The 27,046-nt window shown below is 37.4% G+C and overlaps 1 protein-coding gene across 2 annotated transcripts in view; it reads right to left on the bottom strand.

The window, feature by feature from the left end:
* p3h2.L (prolyl 3-hydroxylase 2 L homeolog) overlaps positions 1 to 27,046 on the bottom strand; it is a 109,378-nt gene that overhangs the window by 13,858 nt on the left and 68,474 nt on the right. The window contains exons 2-6 of one of the 2 annotated variants that reach the window (XM_018263593.2): positions 15,872 to 16,015; positions 10,195 to 10,384; positions 4,127 to 4,258; positions 3,141 to 3,283; positions 1,772 to 1,861 (exon numbers count right to left, since the gene is read on the bottom strand). In XM_018263593.2, the coding sequence (XP_018119082.1) occupies positions 1,772 to 1,861; positions 3,141 to 3,283; positions 4,127 to 4,258; positions 10,195 to 10,384; positions 15,872 to 16,015 (699 nt within the window). The remainder of the gene's footprint in view (positions 1 to 1,771; positions 1,862 to 3,140; positions 3,284 to 4,126; positions 4,259 to 10,194; positions 10,385 to 15,871; positions 16,016 to 27,046) is intronic. The other variant, XM_041563260.1, reaches the window with a different exon arrangement.

The raw sequence follows: 27,046 nt of genomic DNA on the forward strand, positions 1-27,046 counted from the left end.
AAGCTTTCAATGTTCTTATTTGAGTTTACATAATGGAAGAATTTGACTTGTCAGTATGAGCTGTTTCAACATTCTTTAAACACTGTTTACCAAATGAGGCATGATATCTCATTCTTAAAGAGAAATTGCCACTAGAATACAACCTGGCCCTTCAGATGTTGCAAGAAACTGCTAATTGCTGTTTAAAAGTTATAGAAGCATTGGGCAATGTGGACCTGTATTTGGCAGCAGACGCATTACATTGCATTAGATGGGTAAAGAAGTTTTGGGGGCCTTAAATGACATTAAGATCTCTATACTTCAAGTGCCAGTGCAAAAAATATTTGCATGGAGGCTTGCATTCATCAAAGCCTTTATTTAAACAACTAAAAGTTTGAATTCTGCCAATACTAGCAATTCCAAATGCTGGGCCCGATCTTGGTTTGTTTCTCAGGTTTTTCATTTATATATTTTTTATATTATATAATATGAATCCCTGAAGGTACCATCTACTTTTGCAGTGCACTCAATGCGTATTTTAAATATGAGTATAGCAAGACTCTATGTGGCTATAGGTTGGTATTTACTCTTTACATGTTTAAATTCTCTAATCAAATTATGCGTCCAAATAGGGCTTTGTTACATGAATGAGAATGTTAATCAAATTCATGTTCACACCCCAGTGTGGAGTTTACAAAACTCCATACAAAAACCATAGACCCCCTTGGATAGGATATGGGTCTCAAAATTCTGTTGAAGATTGCAGGCCTCCCTTGGATGGTGCTGAAAAAAATGCTTTGAGGCCTATTTATCAACAGTCTAATTTTAGTGGTTTCAGAGGTTTTTGAAATCATGACTAAACTCAATTTCTCTAAAATGTCCAATGTCATGAAATTTATGAAAAGATCCAAATTAAAAAAGTACAAACGAAAAATAATGCTTAATGATCTGAGAAAAAAAAATACAAAAAACCTCTAAATGTCCGAATTGTTTAAAAAAAAAAGTGATTTCTATAGGACCTTGTCAACTTTTATCTGGCAAAGTTTTATATTAGAGGTTTTTGTGGTTTAATACATAAAGAGTATGAAAATATGTTTGGTTAAAAAAAATGGTAAATGATAAAACACAGTAAACATTTAACCATTTTTCATGGTCATTTGCAACTGGAGGTTGCAGGATTTGGATGAGAACTGCTCACATTAATAGAAATAGTAAATATGACCCACTGTGAAATAAAACCCATACCAAAGTGTTTCACTGGACATTGTAAAATAATAACAGAAATACAAGCTCTACCTAGAAATAGGGTATAATACACAAAAGCTATGAAAATCTTGTAAATTATATCCTTATAAACAGTGAGTTCTGATGTCATCAGTTATAAACGGTGAGTTCTGATGTCATTTCTGCCACGACTCACTGAAATTTGTGTATTATAATAAATAAAGTACCCCCAGTTGTAAAATATGAGGATATCAGAAGTTAACTCGAAATTCCATGACCTGTATAAAAAAACAGTCGGCCGTCGGCCTCGTGTTTTTATATGGTCATGAATCTCCTCGGTAACTTATAATATCCTTATATTTTACAAAAGGGGGTACTTTATTCACTATATATTACTCCTTCGAAGGATGACTTACCTCTTTATATTGCCCCTCAACATATTTGCACAGTGTTGTATATCACCTTACAAGCACCCTTTTCTAAAAAGTTTGAGACTAACGTCAACAGATTTTCTTTAATAGTTAAACTATTGTTTTTACAGAATTTCCACTTATCTTTGGTTCCTTACCGGCTCATTATATGTGAAACCCAAACCTTCGGCAGCAGATTGTACAATTTCAGACTCCAGCCTGTGGCGTCTTACAAACTGAGCAGCATCCTTCAAAAAAGACAAGAGATGCAACTGAAACCAGAGTTAACTTTTCAGTAAAACCTGTGACAATGTTATCATATTTAGATTATTGGCTGTCAAGAGTATTTTTCTGCTAGGGAAATTTGTTGTGGCAGCATCGTTTCTCATTTACACTAGAAAACTGATGGATTTCCTATGATTAGGATGCCTCAGCTTACTGCAAAATTCTCTCTTCTGCCAACTGAGATTTGTGATTTGCTTTGCTGTGGGCTTCCACATTCTGCACCTTCTACTACCTATTAGATTGAGCTCTGAATCTTAGATACACCAGTCCAACTAAATCTTTGTTTTCAAATATTGTCTTTAGAAGGCAAAACACATACTGCACTGAATGTTACCCATCACTACACATCAGACACAAAGCATTATAAAGGAAACCAGCATTACCACTTAGAAAGATATAAGCTGGAGGGAGAATTCCAATTTAAAGAGAAAGGATTATTAAAAATAAACATTCAGGGAAAAAACTTACGGATGTATTTTAAGTAGTAGGGGCATAAAACTTTTTGTAGCAGGGCCCACAACTGTAGCATGCATTTTATTTCTATAGCGCTGACTAGTTATTTTAAAAGAGCATGTTCTTTTAAACATACATGTCGACATACAGTGCCCAAGTTTCCTCCAAACCATCGGCCACAACGGCTCCACTAGGCTGCCACTAACCTTGTCCTTACACACTCCCTTCTCTTTACTTAGGTCTTGCTCCTAAAGTAAGCTACCAACAATCCGCTACCTTACTATCTTTTATGCCTAGCAAGGATCAGGTACCCACCTGATCTAGCTCTGAAGTGTCTGCCTCCCCTGTGGTTGATGTTAGGCCCAAAGAGGAAATGTACAGTTCCTGCACCCCCTTCTATAGGTTCTAGAAGGAAAGGTCCCCTACAGACCAACCTTATGGGTTGATGCCCTCTGCTGGCTGAACTGTAATACTCTCCAAACTATTTACACATGCAAAATAAAAGTTATTCAGATATTGGAAACATACACTCCCTGCAGACAGGGCCCTGATAAGAATCAAACCCAGGATCCTAGGATTTCAAGGAGGTCTACACCAATATAATGATCAAGATAAGCACTCTGACTACCATTTTTTTTTTTAATTTCAGCATCCCCTTGCACATTATATGCACTTAGCACAACAATTATGTTTTTAATCTAATAGGATTAGGTTACATAAGGATTCAAAACTGATAAAATTATGCTTTGGCACTATATTTTACAATACATTTATTTTGTTCATACTTACTTCCCGTGGCTGAATATCATCTTGATCCCGGTACTCTGGTAGCAGACTTTCATAAAAGCTCACATTTTCCAATACATCAGCATCTCCGGGGTGAAAGAGAAGATATGAATTTGCACATTCCAAAGCCTTCAGAAGATCACCTTCTAAAATGAAATTAAGTAATTCACTTATATATATATAGGAAACACAGATAAACAGAAATCATTGAGATTTAGCACATTAGAAGTTACATTGTAACTTGTACCACATTTGCTGGGTCCAGTAGCTTAAAGGAATTGTTCAGTGTAAAAATAATAACTGGGTAAATATATAGGCTGGGCAAAATAAAAAATGTTTCTAATATAGTTAGTTAGCCAAAAATGTAATGTATAAAGGCTGGAGTGATTTGATGTATAACATGTCAGTCAGAACACTACTTCCTGCTTTTCAGCTCACTTGGTTTACACTGGTTGCCCTGGCTACCAGGCAGTAACCAATCAGAGACTTGAGGGGGCCACATGGGTCATATCTGTTGCTTTTGAATCTGAGCTGAATGCGGAGGATCAATTACAAACTCACTGAACAGATATGTACCATGTGGCCCCCCTTTAAGTCGCTGACTAACTCAGAGTTATAGAGCTGAAAAGCAGGAAGTTGGATTCTGGCTGTTTTATTAGACATCCAGTCACTCCAGCCTTTATATATTACATATTTGGCTAACTAACTATATTAGAAACATTTTTTATTTTGCACAGCCTATCTATTTACCCAGTTTTTATTTTCACACTGAACTGTTCCTTTAAGCAATCAATCAGTCATTCATCACTAGACAAGCAAAAGCTACATTGACTGACTCATTCAAATGTCTTATGGGAATGGGCCAAATTTTGCCTTTATACATATTTTTGAAAGAAGCCTTCAAGCTCCAAGTTGCATAAAGAAACAAAAGCTTTAAATAAAATTGCTGCAGATATGTCTGAAAACATTTAAGAAATAACAGAAAATACCTCTGTAATAGCTGAATTGTAGGAAGTCATAATGCAGTGGAAGGAAGTTCTCAATAGGTGATAAGCGCCCAGGACGGGTGGAGAGTTCCCTCACGCACTCATGCTCACAAGCTAGGATCTGAATGTAATGATCTGTAAAAGAATAATTTAAAATAATACACATCATCCTTTTGCCATAAAAATGAAGCAGACTTTGATGATGCACACCGTTTGTGCTGTTTTAATATGCCAGGCCATTTTTCTAACTGTAATGTGATGTGTATTTTGCCATGCTGAACTTTAATGCACAGTTAAAGCTTTTGCTATCTGTGTGTAAATCACCGAATTCAAACAGATAACAAAAGCTAAGTCTGCTAGTTTAGTGTACCATATGGATGAAATTCTCTTCCATTCAGAAATCACCCAGCACAGATCAATTTAAAATCTTACTTATCATTTAGCCGCCCAGTCCTCCCCTTTTCATCCATACGGTACACTAAGCTAGCTTAATAACTAAAAAGGCCTCCATGTCGCCCAGCCCCAGCACAAAGGTGCAATCAACACAGGGAAAAAAAAAAGATTTTGAAACATGAAAGAGCACAAAATTCATTGCAAGACTTTTAATAGTTTTAATAAAGTATCTCCTTGGGGTACGTTTTACATTCATTTAGACATAAAGTGCCTTGTAATAAGGGGAATGACAGCCATTTGTCTACTGCTTAATGGAAAATATATCTTCCTAATGCCATCATGAATTTATACTAGTTTGTTACATACTTTTTTTGCATGCCATATCAGATTTTCACGCAGAGAAATGCATTTGAAGTTAAGGTCTCCCTGCAGCCTATATATTTCCTTGCACATAACACATCGCAATTAAAGCAAGTTATTTCCAGATGTTGATTTCTAAGCTTGTCAGCGGCCTCAGGTACAGCAGAAATGTATATAATAAATCAACAGCTAAATCTTACAGTCTTGCTTTGATGCATTCCATATGTCCATTGTATCTACACAGCAGGCACACGTGAAAAATGCACATTGTTTTTGGAGAATTACATGACTTTTGGCACTTTTGAGGTGTAAGAAGTCAGAAAAGAAAGAAAGATGTTGACACACTCAGCTTTGTTTTCTATTATATAATAGAAGGCTCTAGCAAAAGACACACAAGGCAAAATGTTAATATAATTCAAGAGCTTTGTACAATGTATATTGCCTGAATATAACAGAAGTACTGTAATGTAACAAAGTAATGGCGAGTAATGGTGATAATTAAATGAGAAATAAATAAGAAACAAGATAAAGTAGATTCTCGCTCAGTAGAATTATGAAATAGTAATAGCAGGGCAAATGAGGCAGAAGTTTCTGTTGGAAAAACTTAGGAAGATAATGAAAAAATGAGAGAGGCAAAAAACAATATGGAAGTGTGTGAGTTAGCATGGTAGAATATTATGAAAAATGCTATAGAAAATAATTATACCAAATCCAGTATTCCGCCAAATTCCAGCACTTTTCGCAGGGTGTGGATAAAGCCAAACCAAATCCAAATATTGAAAATCATGTGACTTTAAAGCTCTTAACAAATGAAAGTGACATTTTTTTCACAAATACATTTTTACAACTTTTTTATTTATCAAAGGTCGAATTTTCGAGCTTTGTGAGCTTTTTTAGACCTCGAATGATCTCAAATGTTTTCTAATTTAAGAAAAAACTTAAATTTAAAAAACTTGAATCAGTGTAGCTGGGATGAAAAACTCAAATACTTGAATTGATCGAGTTTTTAGAGGAAAAAAACTCGAAAATTGATCAAGTTTTAGAGTGAAACCCACCGAAAAAACTCGAACATCATGAAGGCTATTAACATCTCGAAAAATCCAAAAAATTTATTTTTGACCAAATAATACCATTGAAAACTTGAATTTTTGATAAACAACCCCCTTAATGTACAATTAAGAATTGGATTTGGCTTTTTTATATATTTAGGGTCAATGGTTGTCGCCCCATCACCTTTTTAAAACACAGTAAAACTGAAAGAGGGATTTTATTTCATTATTTATATGTAACATTAAAGATCATTAACTTTGTCAAAGCCAAATGTGTTATTGGAGGGAAGTAGAAGGGATTTTTTACATAAAAATTGTCCCTGTTCCGGATTTGGATTTGGATTTGGTTTGGCCAGGCACAAGGATTTGTCCGAATCTTGCTGAAAAAGGCTGAATACCAAATTGAATCCTGGATTTAGTGCATCCCTAGCGTTATCTCAAACCTGATTCTCAAAAAACTGTTTAATTCTGTGCTACAGACCATTCTTAAATTCCTGTCTCATACACTATGAACCCTAAGTCTAATTTCTGTTAGCTTTTCATTTTTATTTTGGCCTAAAAAAAGAAAATAAAAGGACCAATGAGGTTCCTGAAAGAATTGCGGCCGCTGCATTTCTATTTAAGTTATACATCTGTGACCGAATATTGCTGAAATGACAGCTGCCCCATTGTTTTATGTTTATTTAAATACATTTTAAAATGCTTTAAAATTCTTGCATCCTCGCAAACGAATGGGTTGTTCCATGCCAAAGGATAATTCCCATGATAAACTGAAAATTTTCTCTTTCGTTTAACAGAATGTTCCAAAGGTTTTTATAGACAGCCCACTGCCAAAAATTGTGTTAAATGCCGAAATGCAGGATAAATATTTCTCAAAGCGTATAACACATGATGATGCATGAGCCCATATACTTGTAATTGGAGCCAAATTTCTCCCCTTGGCCAGCTGGCTTGGGACGGCTGCAGTTTTGTGCTTCTGCCATTTAAGAATAATTTCGCTTATGGGAATAATGGTTTTGATTAGTAGTGTGTGGGCTCGGAATCAAGTCTAATGCTCCAGTGGCTTGGAATACACAGTGGGTAATCTAGGCAGAGCACAAAATTAGTATTGGTTCCTATTTGCGTAACGAGACAACTTTCCTCTTCATTTGCGTTTTTACATGTCTCTGTATTATAGCTCTTTTTGGTGTCTGTTTACTCTGCAATGCCAAAGGCAACAAGTCCTCTAACCAGAGAAGCCATATAAATGAAATTACTATATCTGGCACACATGCATATAAATGCTTTGCTACTATAGCACTGCCATTATAAAAATCCTTTCTTTTGGTTTACTGAACCGAGTAATTGTGAGTTTTGGCATAGCTGAAAAACAAATATTCTTCACTTGATGAGGTCATCGTTTGGAAATACTCACACTGTAAAGGAACCACATTTTTACTTCCCGTCAGAATTCCCCATTGACAAGCAGATTTATAGCTTCCAGAAATGGCTCTGCTATCATCATGCCCTGAGCACTATGTAACCTTCATAAATCTGCCTGTAACATCCATGTTTTAACTCTTTATTTGCCACCTGTTCACCACCTAATTTATGACTGATTCTGTGGTCCATATGTATCCCTGGTTTGTACTAATGGGACATTCTATCTAGAGGGATGATGATTTAAATTGTGATGAGCCAGGTCAAAAAACAAATCATTGAACACTAGGGGGCAAATTTACTTATGGTCGAATATCGAGGGTTAATTAACCCTCGATATTCGACTGCCGAATGGAAATCCTACGACTTCAAATATCGAAGTCGAAGGATTTACCACAATTCGTTTGACCGTTCGATCGAACGAATTGTGGTAAATCCTTCGACTTCGATATTCGAAGTCGAAGGATTTACCACAATTCATTTGACCTTCGATCGAACGAATTGTGGTAAATCCTTCGACTTCGATATTCGAAGTCGAAGGATTTCCATTCCATTCATCGATTTTAATTCATCGATCGAACGATTTTTTTTTCGACCAAAAAATACTTCGAAAGCCTATGGGGACCTTCCCCATAAGCTAACATTGACTTCAGTAGGTTTTAGGTGGGGAACTAGGGGGTCAAAGTTTTTTTTTAAAGAGACAGTACTTCGACTGTCGAATGGAGTAACGATTTTTAGTTCGAATCATTCGATTCGAAGTCGAAGTCGTAGTCGAAGGTCGAAGTAGCCAATTCGATGGTCGAAGTAGCCAAAAAAAACATTCGAAATTTGAAGTTTTTTTTATTCTATTCCTTCACTCGAACTAAGTAAATGGGCCCCTAGATATTATAAAGGGTACAGTGTATATGTTTAACAAAAGCAGCATATGCAGGTCTTGAATTTAAAGTGGGTCATAATACAGGTATGGGACCTATTATCCAGAATTGTTTTCCAAATAACGAATCTTTCTGAAATTTGGATCTTCATAACTTGTCTACTAGAAAAGCCTTTAAACATTCAATGAACCCAACAGACTGGTTTTGCCACCAATAACGATAAATTAAATCTAAGTTTGGATCAAGTACAAGGTACTGTTTTATTATTACAGAGAAAAAGAAATAGGAAATAGTTTATTATTGTAGGAGACGGCTTTCCCGTAGAAACAGGTTTCCGGTTAATGGATTACATACATGTAAAGTTAAATGTCACCTCCCTTTGCTAGACTTAAGTAGGCCACACACAGGCTTTTAGAAGCTTGGGTACTATTCATTGATTTGGCAGTTCACCGAATTCTAAGATATTTGATATCTATATAAAAGCCTCACTACTGCAAATAATTATTACATCATAGAAACACAAGAGTGATTCTTCATGACTGCCATCACCCTTCCCATTACACATTTTTGTGTTGCACCATCTTCACTATACAATATACTCAAAATTATGAAAAATGGTTGAAGGGCTAGTTGTTTTAACAGAGCAAAAACATTTGAACAAAGCTGCTCTGAATATGGAATGTTCATGCTCCCCCTCCCTGTTCACGGTCTTTGATTGTATAGCCAGTGCATAGGATCGGGCATTAGGTCCCCCATTCTGGCACATAAACAAGATTTTGGGATCATACAAAACTTGCCTTATTAACAGTGTCAAGAAACTTGTCCTACCTGTATGCTGTGATTGTAAATTCCAACACTAAAAAGAAGAACATTTTAATAACTAACATAATAGAGAAGGATTTGGAATTATTTCTTAGGGTGACTGAGAACTTCTGACTCTCTACTGACTATGTGCCTATATTTTTACCCCAAACAAGCACCAAGGGATACCTAAGTTATGATCAGTAATTCCAGAAATGCTTGTGCACAGAGGTGTGTGAATCAGGCGTCCAGAACACATACAGCAGTTTTTACCTGATCTGTTCAATAAACAATCTTTGTGAAGACAAAACCTGCACATCCTGCTAAGAATCGAGGCAAACTGTATTTAGCCAACTTGTGAGAACTTTCTGGAATCACTCCTGCTTCCCAAGATATCCTGTTTCGGTACTTGAACAGGTCAGGAGATGTCGTTGAATACTCATTTAATGCAAAGTAGTGTGATTACTTTAACAGCGGCAGAGGCATAGAGACAGACAAGCTCCAATTTTTTTTTGTCTTCAGCAGACTAATGAATATTACAGTTCTTTTGTGAGATTGAACAAGCTGAATTATCTAGGTACTTGGTACTTTAGATTTCTAGAAATATCTTCAAACTTCAAACACAATTGCAATTATTCCCTCCATTTCTTAAAACATATTGGGCAAATTCTGAAATGTGTATTGCTTGTTATTCCCTGAACAACACTGCAGGATATATTATCAGCAGTACCGCTGTCTCCCATGCACATGGTAAAGATTTCTTAATAAAAAAATATGTCAGTGAGTGGGATTTGAATTGTGATAACTAATATATTGCTGAAAAGGGATGAGGGATGCACTTTTGGACACTAACACACCATGACCAACATGCTCAGAAGACACTTCCTAAGGAATGTAAACATGCCGGGAAGTTCCAGTCTATAAAAAGATGACTAGAGGTAAATAGTTAGGACCACCATATGGGCTTTACCTTCAAAAAAATCCACAGTCAATCATAATATAGTCTTATTTAAATTAGTCTTATGAGTTTGGAAGATAAGAGTACATCACATATCCAGTGTTATAAGGCTGCATTGGATAAAGAGACTTTATGGCCCCACAAAGTTAAATGCTGTATTAGGAGTCCTTATTCATCCATTAGCTCTTTATATACTGTGCAAATGGTGAATCTTACCTGCAATGGTTTCATACAGAGTGGCTTTGTAGTCAATATATTCATATTCATCAAACTTCTGCGGACCCCAGCACAATGCTCTGCATTCAATATCAGCTCGAAAATAACCTTTCAAGGCCCGCTCGAACTTTTCAATGGCCAACTTGTATTGCTCTGCATCATAAAACTTCACCCCAGAATGGTAATCATCCTACAGTAACAAAGAGAAGAGAGATTCAGTTTATTTTAAAATACTGTTCTAATCACCCTCTGTTTTATTATTCTCCTAATACCATTTTTTTACCATCCTCTTATAATGCATCTCTTCATAGTCCACACTCCATAAAGAGTTAATTTGGCCCTCATGCTGCCTAGGGCAGCACATCTCCATGGTAATCTCTGGGATTAGGGGTGCAAGGGGTCACTTATGAAGAGAGAGCAATAGCCTTCTCTACAAAGATTTTACCAGAAATGGCTTTTTCCTCACTATTAAAATGGCCCCCAAATCCATTCTGTCTTATCAATGGCAATCTTGCCATTTAACTGTATACAAGCTTGTCCTTTACCCCAGTCTTGTTTCAGAGTTGCAACCCCGTGTGTATTGTCCAAAGTTCCATATAGAGAAAAATGTAACCCAGAGAGCACCAAACGTTTTACGGCATCAAAGTGCAAGACATTCCAGCAATAAATACACCATAAGATGTGTGGTGTTCCCACATTTTGGAATTTGGAATTTTGCCATTTACCTTGGCTTGCAGTGGTTTATAAACAAAATGGGAATTATTCAAATATATGCCTTTTTTATATGGGTTTCTCTGAGGAATGTTCATACTGGTTTAAATGGATGTGCCTATATTTTACCAGTAAGGTGTTGCTTTAATATATAATATAGGAGTTGAGACTTACAATAGCACTATAAGATCATGCTCAAAGTAGAAATTGATGCCAGGAGTGACAAGTGCTAAAGCAGAAGGTGACAGATGTAATGTAGATAGGTCCCCTGGCAAGATTACAGATGGCTCAGGAGCCCTGGGGGCAAATTCAATAACCTCTGTCTATTCGCCAGCGACAGCTTCGCTCACATCGCAACACTTAGCCAGGCGTAGATTTACCAGGACACTGCTAATTCACTACAATCCGAAATTGCATCCAGGGCACCGAACTCTGGCGAAGTTGCGCTAGTGTTACTGTGCCAAGCGAAGTTGCGCTAGTGTTGGCTAATTTGTAAACGGCGGGAAGTTAAAGTAGAATGGACGTATATGTTGCAGCAAATACATTACACTACACAAGCCCAGGGAAACCTTAATAAAATGAAATAGAGTTGTAATAATGCCCAACACATGTGCCCAGTATATATTTTATGTGCCATACGGTAGGAAATGTATGCGGGAGCCCAGGTACCCAAACAAAACTTTTTTTGGAACTTAGAAAATGTTTCAACTAAATATGGAAGAAGCCCTATACATTCCATTGCACTTTGCCTGGTCTGAGCTGGCGAAGGCAAGTCTGGCGGAACAGGTAACATTCAGTAAAGTGCGAAGTAGCGCTAGAGTCTATCTCCTTCGCTACAATTTTCGGTAATGTTAGTCACTTTGCCCTTTGGTAAATTTGCCCCCTGGTCTTAAAAATGTACGGAAAGAGCAAGCATTTCTTTAACCCATTTTTATCTTTTGTTTTTCAAGTATCACTGTGGATAAATACGATCAGCTAAAGATGAGTGAGAGAAATTGTTGGTCATTTTGCCTTTGCTGAGAAATTGTAAAGCCACAAATTCCCATTTAAAAAACATATATAATCATGTAAGTAAGACGAATGGCAGACAGCCAGGTACTGTAGTTAGGAGAGCTCTACTGGGGAGTAGCTAAAGATCTGCCAGAACACTAATCCATCTTGGGGGCACCATTAGTTCTTAGGTATTGTACGCACAAGGGAAACATTATTATTTTACACTATTTATTTGCTCAATGGTGCAAGTTATTTTACATCTATTTTGCTTAGATTACCCCCTGTCCGGCTATCATTTTCTTTCCTTTTAGCATGTACCATCAGTATAACCTCATGCCAGAAGAGAAATAAACCGATCCTGACTTTCTATACTTGTATTCTACGTTTACTTCCTTTCTGTACCCTTTGGCACCTCATCCACCACTCACGCTGGACTTTGTGTTGGCTCCAGCCATACTTGCATATTAATTCCCAGCTCGGTTTCTGTTTCAGATGCTTGTTTTATTATAATGAGTGACAAAAATATACAAACTGATGGATAATTTTTTCAAACTGGCTGTATATTTTGTTTTAAGGCAACTGCAAGAAACTGCTAAACACGTCTGCATCAGTAATAAGAGATTTGAGTATAACTCCGCACAACATCACATTAAATCTGCCAAAAGAACTCAGCTGCTACTCGAGCAACTGATAATAAAAAAAAAAAGATTTAGATGCGTTAACCAGAATCAGCACACTATGAAAGGCAGCTATTTCTTTCACCACTTTTTTGTCTAAACCCCAAATACCACTGTCAGGGCAACAGACTAATATCTCCAGTGCCGAATTGAGGTCTTTCCAATTCCGTCCTGATTCTAGTTTCACAAAGGCTGATTTGGGCACAAGAAACCCAAGTGGTGAAGAAGAAGTTGGAATATATATAAATAATTGCTTTGTTTCTGCATTATTTATTTTAGCTACGTAGAATAAATGTTATCAGACATACGGATGCCTTTCAACTATCTTTGTACACATTGCATTAAAAAACAAATCCTTTGTTAAATGCAGTACTTTATTATTAGTAAAGCAATCCTTTATTATTCATTGCTGCCGATTAATGCAATATCCCCATGCCATCCCATGTGCATTCTTGTGTTGAAATGTACATATGCAAAATCAAGCATAGCAGCAGTTGTTTTTTACATTCAGTCACAATAATGATTTAAAAAGGAAATGTAATTTCCAGCTGTTAAGCCAAGCACAAAAAATTCATTTTAAAAAAGGTATTTTATTATGCAAAGTTGCAGATTTGGTTAGAATTTGGGATGCTATTATATTTCACCACACTATTCTGCTCTGTCTGACGTAATGTTATATGGTCTCCTAGTTACGAACGCCCACACTGCAGTTTTGACTGTCTAAGCTCTTTCTGGATGGAATTTCTAAGGCAAAAGTGTTTAACTTAGAATAAGCACATGATAAGTGTCTACTGTTATAAATGTGCAAAATAACTCGGAGTTTACAATTAATACTCTTTTAAGGACCAGTTTTAATACAGTAAATACATTGCATGTTTATTAGATCATGAGCATATTAACCCACTTGTTTGTATAAGAAACTGTACACCCTCAATGGTGGATTTAATCATAGATTGTACATGTGGCAGAGAAATATGATTAAAGACTGCTACTGAAGCGTATTTAGTAATGAAATGCAAAAATGTTTTGGCCTCCACTGATGCATTTGCAAGATGTGTAGTACTGACTAATGCATTGTCAAACAGACAGAGACGGGCTGCAATTTGGTAATTTGTCTACAAATACTGGAATTTAAATTTGAAATAACTCAATTTGTTTTGTGCCGCTAACATTACAGGTGTCATTTACCTAGACCCCAGACAAAAGTTCAAAAGCACTTCCACCTGGGGTTTGGCTACATTCTGCACATTGTGCCAGATACAATCTTTAAAAATTTGAAGTGCAGAGTGTAGCATTGGAAGGGGCACGGCAGCCCATATGGAAGGTGGTAAGTATTGGCAAATGCGTCTACCCCTAAGATGCAAATCTGAATAGGAACTTAGGGTATGAGAACTTTGGGTATGGGAGAGCAGTGCTTATGTGGCTCACCCACCTACTGCTTATTGCTTATGAATATGCAGGCAGCACTGTAATTATCGATAGGGAGGAAAAATCAAACCTACCCTATCGAGATCTGGTCAATTTTAGTCAGATATTGGTTTGGGAGGCCCTTCAAATAAGCTGCTGAATCAAACTAAGGACCCAAAATGGCAGCTTAAATCTGCCCATGTATGGCCATGCCCAAGGTGGGTGATATTAGGCTGATCCGATCGTGGGTCCTAGGGCCCAACGATCGGTTCACAATAAAAAAAACTTTTGTGTGGTTGAAGAACAGCTCAACACCATCACATTTAATACACTGCTACTGACAAATTGTGTGAGCTAATGCCTCCCATTAATAACTGGAAAATAAAATTTAGGAGAAAAGAAGTAGGCCCACCACGTTTGAGGGCATGTGCATATTGGATTGTTGCCCTGTCTGGGGAACTGCGTGCTGTGTGTGCTTAAACATTTTTTCTATTTCTTTGTTTGTGTGATAAAAAAATCACGTGATTTTTTTGGATTGGGATTCAGTTTGGCCAGGCACTTGGATCTGGCCGAATATTCATAGATGACATTTCACCTACTGCAATAATACATACTATTTGAGCACTACTTTTTCTAATATGAGTAGGGATGTAGCGAACTGCCGATTTGGTGTTCGCGTACGCCGTTCGCGAACACCGGCAAAAAATGCGAACGTTCGCGGACAGTTCGCGAACTTCGAACACCCGCTAAAATCGTTCGATTCGAACGATCGAATGATTTTAATCATTCGATCGAAGGATTTTCATTCGAATCGAACGATCGAAGCCATTCGATCGAATGCTTTTCATTCGATCGAATGCTTACAATCGTTCGAACGAATGGAAATCGTTCGATTTTTAGCGGTCGAAGGAATTCGAATGGTCGAATGGTCGAACGACTTGTATTCGAATCGAACGCGAACTCAAAATGCGAACGTTCCCAAACGTTTGCGAACATTCGGCGGACGCGAACGGTCGAAGTTCGCGCGAACTAGTTCGCAGCAGAACAGTTCGCTACATCCCTAAATATGAGTACACCAATGGATCAGATTATGTATTATATTACATTTTTTTAAATAGGTTTTAGGACAAATATACAGTAAGACACCCAATGGTACAAATGGGTATGTCTATGCCTTTTTTCTGTTTATATACATTCTCAGATTTTTTTGGTCCTTGGGGGTTCTACTGAATCAATACTTCTTGGTATAGGAACAGATACTCCAATGCAGAAACTGTACTGCAACATTTATTCTACATTGGAGTATCTGTTCCTATACCAAGAAGTATTGAGACTATACACTTTAGTAAAGACTTAAAGTTGGGGACAGGATACTAAAGTTTCTCTGGCGCAAGCTGAGCCCTCATAAACTTTGAAGTAAAAAAGGGTTCTACTGAATGTTCTGCAGGCAAAACGTTAAATGCTACTCGGTTGGTTGTTATAGGTCACTAGATTGTCAGAATCTAATTATATAATATGCAGTTACTGAACACACTTTTTTTCATAGCCCTTAGGCTTATGCCACTTGGGGTAGGTTCTCGGTCTGGGAATAAACATAGGCCAAGAATCAGCCCCCCCTAACAGACCTGAAATCTCCAGTTTAATAAATTTGAGAATTTAAATGGCAGATAAATGGTCTGATCAGTGTTAGTTTGACAAGTGAGAAACTAGAAGCCAAATTCTCAGAGATTATTTTGCAACAGCAAAGGATTTACTCAAGTTTCTAATCAGAAGCTTGTGACTCTGTTTTATTTCAGTGTCATTTACATTAATTGTACCCAAACCATGCAGAGTCAGTCTGCTGGAAACCACTCAATACACAGAACAGAGCCAATGCACATTCTTCTTACCATGTGAGTTCTTCTCTCTCTATCAACCAGATGGGCTTCTGAATTGATTTGGTAGTTCTTCAAATTTTCCTGAATTTCCATGTGCTCTGGATTTGCCATGAAGAATGTATGGGCAGCCTCTGCAGCCTTATCCAGCTGATTTAACTGGAAAAAAAACCACATTATTTAGCTACGTAGGATGCTGGGAATTGTAGTACAACAACTGCAGGAAACCTTTGAGCACCCAAATATAATGCTTCACGTTTGCCATCTGAATGATACAAGCAGTTACCGGACTACTGGTGGTTCCTACTACTACTGTTGCTCCCTTTACAATTAGTAGTACAAGACGAAACAGCACCACCTTCTTTTTAGAAATTAAAATGCCTTTATTGGAACCCTTTAGGGCATTACAGCAACGTTTCGGGTCACACCTGACCCTTTGTCAAGATTAACTGACATTTTACAACACACCAATTTATACCCCCACCTCTCCACCTAGTGGTTGATACATAACATGTGATAGATAACATATTAACCTTTTAAATATCTAACAATGTTTCCAACATATTAACCTTTTTAAATATCCAACAATGTTTCCAATAATGCAAAAGATAACACGATTCATGTGTAGCAAATCTGTGAAAAAATACAAAATAGAGACATAAAAATTGTTAAAATATTTTATATAAAGATTGTTTTATCTAAAAATAGGTTTCAGATCATATTCTTTGTTTAAACCTAGAGGGGCTAATGTTTCGAGCTTCCTAATCCAGGAAGCCTCCTTGAATAGTAACTCTTTGAGTCTATCACCCCCTCTAAGTTTTGGTTCTACTACCTCAATGATCTGAAACCGCAATTGGTTCACATTATGTCCCAATGCATTAAAATGACCTGCAACTGCTTGCTCCTTTTTGCCGGTCCTAATCGCAGACTTATGTTCACGAATACGTTCCCGGACGGTTCTAGTTGTCTGTCCCACATACGCAAGCCCACATGGGCATTTGATAACATACACAGCGTAGGTGGAACTACAAGTAAACTGCCCGGGAATCTGAATTGGATTACCCTTCCTTGGATAGTATAAAAATTCGCCCTTTTGGACATTGGAGCAGCAGTTGCAGTCAAGACATGGAAAAGTTCCTTTTTTATTCCCATATTTCAAATCTACATTTTTCGTGCTCAAGTCAGATTTAACTAATACTGAACCTAGATTCCTCCCTTTCTTATAGGCAATAACTGGGGGTCTCTTAAAGGCTTCAATTTGAGGAAAATTGTCTTTTAAAAGAGACCAATGGCCTCTTAAAATTTTTGCTATATGTCTACTTAAGACATTGTAGCGTGTTACAAATGCTACATGATTGCCAGTTTTTTTCTCTTTCTTTTCAAACATATCAACCCTACTTTTTGTTTTCATATCAGCACATTGTTTGTTCAAGAGGTCTTTTGGATATCCCCTTACTTGAAATTTCTGACACATTTCTGATAGTCTCACTTCTGCTTTATCATCCGCCGTAACTATCCGTTTGACCCTTGTCAACTGTGATTTGGGTAGAGCCTTTTTCAGCTGCGGCGGATGAAAAGAGTTGAAATGTAGTAAAAGGTTACGATCTGTTGGTTTCACATATAAATCAGTGAGTAATCTGTTATTTTGTTTATACACAAGCGTGTCTAGAAAGGGGATCTCAGTTCGACTAGAGTTCAGTGTAAATCTGATTTGACCAAGAGAATTATTCATTTCCGAAACAAATGCCTCAAGGGTCCAATGGGGCCCCGTCCATAGCGCAATTCATCTACTTACCAAAAACTTAATAGTAATCCTGTTGGTGGGATTCAAGCGAAAATCAAGGCACTATTAGAAGAGGCCTTAAATTTACAGGTTATTGATAGCAAATTGGCGTTTTATCTACAACAACCATATCCACTGACCCCTCTCTTGTATATTTTACCTAAAATACACAAGAGGCTTGAACATCCACCTGGGAGGCCTATTGTCTCCAGTGTGGATTCTGTTTTGTCCCCCATTGCAATTTTTGTGGATAAGATAATTAGACCTTATGTAAAGGAGCATCAATCTTATATCCAAGATACCAGTGAATTTCTAAAAAAAAAGTAGAACAAATAACGGAAGATGTGAGTGAGTGGTTTTTGGTCACCCTGGATGTAGAGAGCCTCTACACCTCCATCCCACATGATGGGGGTGTAGAGGCTGTCACAGTGGAACTTCTGGGGGACCAATCCATGGATGGTGCTCAAAAAAAGTTTGTAATTCAATGTCTATCTTTATTGCTGCATAATAACTATTTTTCATTCGAGGAGGAATTCTTTATGCAAATCAAAGGTACAGCAATGGGGTCCAATGTGGCCCCCTCCTACGCAAACATATTCATGAATCAATTTGAGAAAAGATTCGTATATACGAATAATTTATATAAAAACTACTGTACGATGTGGATTCGGTACATCGATGATGTGTTTGCGCTATGGACGGGGCCCCATTGGACCCTTGAGGCATTTGTTTCGGAAATGAATAATGCTCTTGGTCAAATCAGATTTACACTGAACTCTAGTCAAACTGAGATCCCCTTTCTAGACACACTCGTGTATAAACAAAATAACAGATTACTCACTGATTTATATGTAAAAACCAACAGATCGTAACCTTTTACTACATTTCAACTCTTTTCATCCGCCGCAGCTGAAAAAGGCTCTACCCAAATCACAGTTGGTAAGGGTCAAACGGATAGTTATCATCATCATCATCATCATTTATTTATATAGCGCTGTCAAGATACGCAGTGCTTTACTGCAGTTATAGCAAACAGGGAATAAAGGGTGGCTAACAGACAAGGATTACAGAGTACAATAGGGTTTACAAACTAAAAGGTTAGGGTACAATTGAGACAAAAGGATCATATAAACACTTTGTCATTTTTGATACAGCAATGATTAATTAAGGTACAACGAATAGGCCTCATTAAACAGATGGGTCTTTAAGGAGCGCTTGAAAGTTTGGAAGGAAGGAGAAAGTCTGACAGCTTGTGGCAGAGAGTTCCAGAGAAAAGCAGAAGCCCGAGAGAAGTCTTGTAGACGAGAATGGGCAGAAGTGACCAGAGGAGAAGTGAGGCGAAGATCAGAAGCAGAGCGTAGGTTTCGTGAAGGAGTGTATTTGGAGATTAGAGATGAAATATAGGGAGGGGTTTCATTATTAAGGGCCTTGAATGTGAGTGTAAGTAATTTGAATTTGATTCTAGAAGAGATTGGGAGCCAGTGAAGGGACATACATATGGGAGCAGCTGATGTTGAGCGGCGAGCTAGATGAATGAGTCTAGCGGCCGCGTTTAGAACAGATTGGAGTTGTGAAAGGTGACTTGTTGGAATACCTGGAGGAGTAAGTTGCAGTAATCAAGGCGGGAGATGATGAGAGACTGAATCAGTGTTTTAGTTGATTCTGAACTGAGATAGGGTCGTATTCGAGCAATGTTGCGCAGTTGAATACGGCAAGATTTTGCAAGTGTTTGAATGTGTGGTGAAAAAGACAGATGAGAGTCTAAGATAACTCCTAGGCAGCGTGCCTGTGTGGTGGAATGAAAGGTGGTGTTGTTTACGGTGAGTGATATCTGAGGGACAGGGGAAGATCTTGAAGGAAATATGATGAGTTCTGTTTTAGAAAGGTTCAGTTTCAGGTGGCGCTGTGACATCCAGGAGGAGACAGCAGAGAGACAGTCTGTGACTTGGGAAAGGACAGAATTAGAAAGATCAGGAGTAGACAAGTAGAGTTGGGTGTCATCAGCATAAAGGTGATACTGAAGTCCAAATGACTGAATGAGTTTTCCTAGTGAAGTTGTATAGAGCGAGAACAGCAGGGGGCCAAGAACAGAGCCTTGAGGAACTCCAACAGAGAGTGGGAAAGTAGTAGAAGTAGAGTTAGAGAAGGAAACTTTAAAGGAACGGTCAGACAGATAAGATGTAAACCATGAAAGAGCAGTGTCCCGAATGCCAGATGAGTGTAGAATGTCAAGGAGGAGTGTGTGGTCAACTGTGTCAAAGGCTGCAGAGAGATCTAGTAGGATTAGAATGGAATAATGACCTTTAGACTTTGCCAATAGAAGATCATTGGTTACTTTGGTGAGGGCAGTTTCAGTCGAGTGTGATGGGCGGAAGCCAGATTGCAAGGGGTCGAGGAGGGAGTTGTGAGTGAGATGCTGGATCAGGCGTTTATAAACAAGCCTTTCTAGTAATTTGGAGGCGAATGGAAGAAGGGAGACCGGTCGATAGTTAGTGGGAGAGCTGGGATCAAGGGAAGGTTTTTTGAGGATAGGAGTGATTAGTGCTTGTTTGTATAATGATGGAAAGGTACCAGTAGAGAGTGAAAGATTGAATAGGTGGGTAAGTGCAGGAGAGAGTGTATCAGAGATTGGGTGGAGAAGGCGAGAGGGTATGGGGTCAAGGGAGCAGGTGGTGGGTTTTGAGCTGGCTAGAAGTTTGCTGACTTCATCTAGAGTTGCAGGGGTGAAGTGCAAAGTAGATGTGAGTGGACTGCACGTTGGTCTGAGATTGTTGTTGGACGGCGGATGATAAAGCAGAAGTGAGACTATCAGAAATGTGTCAGAAATTTCAAGTAAGGGGATATCCAAAAGACCTCTTGAACAAACAATGTGCTGATATGAAAACAAAAAGTAGGGTTGATATGTTTGAAAAGAAAGAGAAAAAAACTGGCAATCATGTAGCATTTGTAACACGCTACAATGTCTTAAGTAGACATATAGCAAAAATTTTAAGAGGCCATTGGTCTCTTTTAAAAGACAATTTTCCTCAAATTGAAGCCTATAAGAAAGGGAGGAATCTAGGTTCAGTATTAGTTAAATCTGACTTGAGCACGAAAAATGTAGATTTGAAATATGGGAATAAAAAAGGAACTTTTCCATGTCTTGACTGCAACTGCTGCTCCAATGTCCAAAAGGGCGAATTTTTATACCATCCAAGGAAGGGTAATCCAATTCAGATTCCCGGGCGGTTCACTTGTAGTTCCACCTACGCTGTGTATGTTATCAAATGCCCATGTGGGCTTGCGTATGTGGGACAGACAACTAGAACCGTCCGGGAACGTATTCGTGAACAAAAGTCTGCGATTACGACCGGCAAAAAGGAGCAGGCAGTTGCAGGTCATTTTAATGCATTGGGACATAATGTGAACCAATTGCGGTTTCAGATCATTGAGGTAGTAGAACCAAAACGTAGAGGGGGTGATAGACTCAAAGAGTTACTATTCAAGGAGGCTTCCTGGATTAGGAAGCTCGAAACATTAGCCCCTCTAGGTTTAAACAAAGAATATGATCTGAAACCTATTTTTAGATAAAACAATCTTTATATAAAATATTTTAACAATTTTTATGTCTCTATTTTGTATTTTTTCACAGATTTGCTACACATGAATCGTGTTATCTTTTGCATTATTGGAAACATTGTTGGATATTTAAAAAGGTTAATATGTTGGAAACATTGTTAGATATTTAAAAGGTTAATATGTTATCTATCACATGTTATGTATCAACCACTAGGTGGAGAGGTGGGGGTATAAATTGGTGTGTTGTAAAATGTCAGATAAGCTTGACAAAGGGTCAGGTGTGACCCGAAACGTTGCTGTAATGCCCTAGGGCATTGATTCTTGGGACCCCATGCTATTTAGAGTGGGTTATCATGATACCCCTGAAAACAATAATTAAGATCCCCTGAAAAAATGCTAAAATACTGATCTATGGTAAAATCAAATTTCTGATCCAGAGAGAATAATTATCTTGTTAGTATTTCTCCCCATTCTGGAATTGAAAACAGGTAAATATATGGCTCCCTCTGAGTTGGTAGTTTATTCGGTACCTGCTCAACTGATATTTGGACAAAATTTGCCAGCTATCAATTGGTCAGGCTTGATTTCCCCATGGCCTGCATTGGCAGCCATTATGATCCCATTGTTGAATCAGGGGCCAAAAGATTGGTTTGCCCCTATAGCAACTAGCTCAAGGTGGCAATGTTGGGATAAATCCACTCATCTTGCAACCTCACCAAACAATTGGATGTTTAGGCGTTAGCTGCAATATTAAAAAATAAGCCATCATACTTAAACTATGGATGTGTATCGTCAGGAGTGTTTCTGAAAAATATCTTAATTGCATATCAACATTGCAACCCTAACTGTGTCTCTTTAAGCATATACACACACACACATACACACAGTATCAGAAAAAACTAACAATGTATAAAGAGAGTATGTGGATCATTCATTCACATAACACTCCATTGTGTTGCCACAGATCCAAGTATAGCAAATGGGTAGTCAATTAATAAAATGACTACAGTACTTTAGTGATTCATTATTTTTATTCCCCCACAAGATACTTGGTTATAGATGGAGTCTATCGTTGCACATATATACAAAGGCAATGTTCCATGAGTCCTTAAACTGAATGGTAAAATGAGAGATTTGTTTAGCGTGTAATTAGTTTCCTAAAGTGACATCATCAGGGCACAATGATTTTCTTGTTCGTGGGTGACGTCGTTTACTTTAGTGCATTCCGATGCCATTAACTTGTCAGTGTTGCACTTTCTTCCTCTGAGAATGTAATTTTACCACATTTTTAGTGCTTTAAATAGACTGCTTAAGGGCTGAAGAAATCTTCAGAAAGACACTTTTCAGTAACATTAGACCTTGGGCAGAAGCAGACATTGCTCAGGATACGAACCTTCACAGGAAGCGAAAACCTAAGTAGCCGAAAGATTAAAACACATACACACACACAAAGTTGTTGTCAAAGTGTAATTTATGAACAGAACTAGCAGTGTTCCTGCTTACAGATCTAGTTGCCCGCATGCTATGTACAGTGTAGGCTTGTCTCTTGTCTGATGTCTGCCTGCAAGCGAATGAATCAGGATAATGAAGTCATGCCACACCTGTGGAAAATTCACATCAGAAGGCTATGTGCTATACATCATGGGGTCACTGCCAAAAATGCCATTGCTTGGGGCTGTTTCACTGTGAATTTTAAATGGACTTGAAAGCTTGCATAGTGCTGGATTGATGACCTCCAGATTATTACGTGAGGTTTGTGCTTATGGGCAGTTTGACTTTTTCTCCACAATACGGCTTTGTATTATTGTATCCATATGCAGACAATAAAAACTGGGGGTAAGTCTCAAAGTGCTATGAATCATTCCATCATCTAGACCGCTCTGGACCAGACACTCTGCATGCATCTATCCAGTTCTTACAAATGAATACCAGCAACTGTGTGCCATTAGACATCAGAAAATTGTTTTACTTTTTTAGTGCAGTTGTTTAATTTGAGGCCCAAATGTAAGTTTTATTTAAAGTTTAATACCCAAGCCCCAATCCTTACTAATCTCTTGTTCAATTTTTTATCCACACATATCTCTCAGGCCCTCCATTTGGCAAGAATGCTGGATTAAGGGGGTTATCTAACCTTGATCAATGGTCAAGGTTTAGAGGTATGTGAGTTTTTTTATACCTTGAATGAACTCACTACTCGAATGGTTTCTAGTTTAAGAAAAAACTCGAATGCAAAAAACTCGAATCAGTGTAGTCGGGATGAAAAACTCGAATACTCAAATGCAAAAATTTAGTTTTTGACAAAAAAAACCTCGAATCACTCAAAAAAACTCAAACATCATGAAGGCTATTAATATCTTCAAATGGTTCAAGGGACTTCTGCCAGTAACTTCTACATGACATTGACAGGTTTTAGATGGTGTATTTTCCAATTTGAGCTATTTCCAGGGTCGGGGTATAATAAATTTAGAAAAGTTTAAGTTCTTTAAAAAAAAATTAGTTTTTTTTTAACCCGAAAAATCATGATCGCTCAAGGAAGAAGCCTATCTGGAGAAACGCGTCAGCGGTGACGTAAGTGGAAGCAATACGGACATGATGAACGCCACAGACATCTCAGTACATACGGCGGAACAACCGCTTGCAAAAGAGATATCTCAGCATACACTGCTGGAGGCACCGCTCTTAGGAGAGGAACTCCGCTTTTGGTTTTAAAAGTGATTTTAAAAAGAAAAACATTCTAAGTGCAATGTATTTTTTATTAAAGCATTATAAAACGCTTTCTGCACACGCCATTCTTTGTTGTCCAAAGGAAGGGTTCGGGGGAACAAATTATACTATTGACATCTGAAACTAATTCTGGCCGTCTGTGAGTATAATCAACTACCAGAAACAGGGGTAAAACCGTGTGGGTACCTACCTACTTTTAAAAAAACTTTTCTTTGCTAATCAGCATAGTGCATTATATTTGATGGTGTTTTAAGTATGCATGAAATTAAGTCCACTTGCACCAGAGTTCTGAGATGGGTTTCAACACTGATAATGTGAGAATGCAATTACACGGAGGTGTAATTTTATCAAGATTGTTGCACTATATTTTTACTTGTTTTTTTTTCTCCATTTCCCCATCTTTTGAGATATGATTAGTAGGACCTTGTGGAACATTTGAATTTTATCGGAGGTTGGAGAGAACCTTTTTTGTTACTGAACTGGAGAGCACACTCTGTTTGGGAAGTTAATATTTTGTTTTTTATTTTTTTATACATGACCTTGACAGGTTTTAGATGGTGTATTTTCAAATTTGAGCTATTTCCAGGGTCGGGTATAATAAATCAAGAAAAGTACGAGTTCTTTAAAAATAACCTGAAAAATTTTGGGTTTTTTAACCCGAAAAATCAATTTAAAAATACCCTTGAAAACTAGATTTTTTTCTGGAAAAAAACAACTTTAATAAATCTAAGTGCCCCAGAGGCTTAGACCTTGGCTCTAGGTTATTCTTAGGCTGCCTTGTTTAGACTGATTGTTCATTTTTGATGGTCACTGCGTTGCCCTGTGCTCACAAACACAGACTTTGAATGAATGGCTAATTATGCCAAGTTAGGACCAACGGTTGACCGAATATCAATTCAACCATTTGTGGGATCGTAGCGTACCTTGGTCCTTATCAGTCTCAGATTTTTTTTTTGCTGTAAACACATAAATAATATATACTATTCTTAATTGTTGCTCAGAAGTCTTTGTTCCAGTGGGCTACAGGATATAGCCTATTAAAAATGGCAGTGAGCTGCAGCAGGCTGTTGGTAGCCATGGCTGAGAATAGCAACTTATAGCCTAAGCCAAGACTGACAACTCAAATGAGCAGCTAAGGGTCCCTGAAAAAGGAATTCCCTATATTGGCATGATAAGAATACAGGATAAGGAGAGATGCTATGTGCACATTCCAGAACACAAGTAGTCAGGGTTGTACAATAAGCACTTTATTTACTAGTCTATGTATACATGATCCAGACTGTGTCAATCAGTTCAGTTAATGAATTTTCCAACTTGGCATTTCTACACAAAGACTTGCATTGGAACAGTTTGGAACAAGTTAGAGAACACATACCTGGTGTTTGATCATAATTATGAAAGTTTTATAGGTGTGACTGCATTTAATACCGTGTAGCTATTATGTAAAAATCTTCTCTTCCCTAAATATAGATACAAATGGCAAGAATACAGCATATATTTGTAGTTATTCTGCTATTTAACTAAGGTAACATGATAGGTTGAACAAAACAGAGCATCGGTCTTTTAGGCCCTTACCTGTAAGTTATATTCACCTCTCAGTATAAAACATGGAAGTATAATTTAAGAGACAGAACATTGTGTATATGTGGCCTCATGGATAAAATATTCTGTAAACTCACTGAATTTCCTACTTAAAGTTTACTTTTCTATGAGGTAATCCCCAGAATCTGCAGTATAACGGAAATACGTTTGAAAGTAGCATGACACCAGTTTATAATGCAGGCTGTTCTTACAATAAGGTGGTAATTTATTAAGGTACGGGTTGTGTTTTCCATGAAAATTTGAGTTTCCTAGTTGTTTTATTGGTCAAAACTCACATTTTCAGTTTAAAAAGAAAACTTGAATCTTTTGAGTTTTTGAAAGAGTTTTTAAATATTTAGAATACCATGGAAATAGCTCGAATCTGAAAATACACCATCTAAAATCCGCAAAGGTTATGTAGGAGTCAATGGCAGAGGTTCCTTGAACCATTTGAAGATGTTATTAGCCTTCATGATGTTCGAGTTTTTGTTTTTTTTTTGGATGGTTTTGCCCGAAAACTCGAAGAAATCGAGTGATTTGATTTTTTTCCCGTGGAAAACTAGATTAATCAAGTTTTCAGGTTTCGCAACTCAAACTCGCAAAATGAAGTTTTTTCCATTCAAGTTTTTTCTTAAAGGGGGAACTATCACAAAAATTTAATTTTAATATGTTACATCAGAATAAGAAACTTTCTAAAAATCATTTATGCATCCTTTCTGAAATAATCAAGTTTATTTTCACTATTCTTCTCTCAGCATCTGTTTCTCTTTATTCTGTCTTCTTGAAGCAGTTGGGTGTCAGATATTCATTGACAGTTAGATCCAATATCTCTTATAGGGGGGCTTCCTTTCCTAGCAGATCAATTAGAGTTCACTGAAATCACTGATTCTAAACAAAATCTAATAATATCTAACAATTTTAATAGACTGAGCTCTAATACATCTTCTAGGCAAAAGGAAGCCCCCTATAAGATACATTGAATCTAAATGTCAATGAAATTCTGAGAGCCTGCATGAAGAAAGAATGAAGAGAAACATGTAGAGTGAGGGATAATAAGAAAGTTTCTTACTTCAGTATGCTGAAGCTTATATTCAATTTTAATTTTCGCAATAGCACCCCTTTTAATAAGATACCATTTGAGTTGTGAGTTTATTCGAGGTATGAAAAAACTCTAACCTTTGATAAATAACCCCCTAAAAGAGCACTCCTTTCCTTGTACTCAGCAGAATCATCTACCTGTAAATCTTCATTGGTAAAGTTCATACTATGTTTATTCCTATTCAAGTGGGAGCAGCCATTATGTTCACTCTGATGAAATCATATTGGTTGTGAAACTATTCACGCTAACTGCCAAATTGTTATAAACACTTGTCAGGAAAAATAGCAAAATATTTATTGTAGATAAGTATCTTATTGGCCTAACGAAGGGGCCTTCTGAAGAAATGAAGAATTTTTTTTACCAACTTAAATGCCTTTCAACATTTTTTATATCAACTCAGCAGTATAAAGATAAAACAAAAACACTCCTGCAGAGAAAGGCCTGG

This window comes from Xenopus laevis, chromosome 5L (genome assembly GCF_017654675.1).
Source record: "Xenopus laevis strain J_2021 chromosome 5L, Xenopus_laevis_v10.1, whole genome shotgun sequence".
In the NCBI taxonomy this organism is placed as follows: domain Eukaryota; kingdom Metazoa; phylum Chordata; class Amphibia; order Anura; family Pipidae; genus Xenopus; species Xenopus laevis.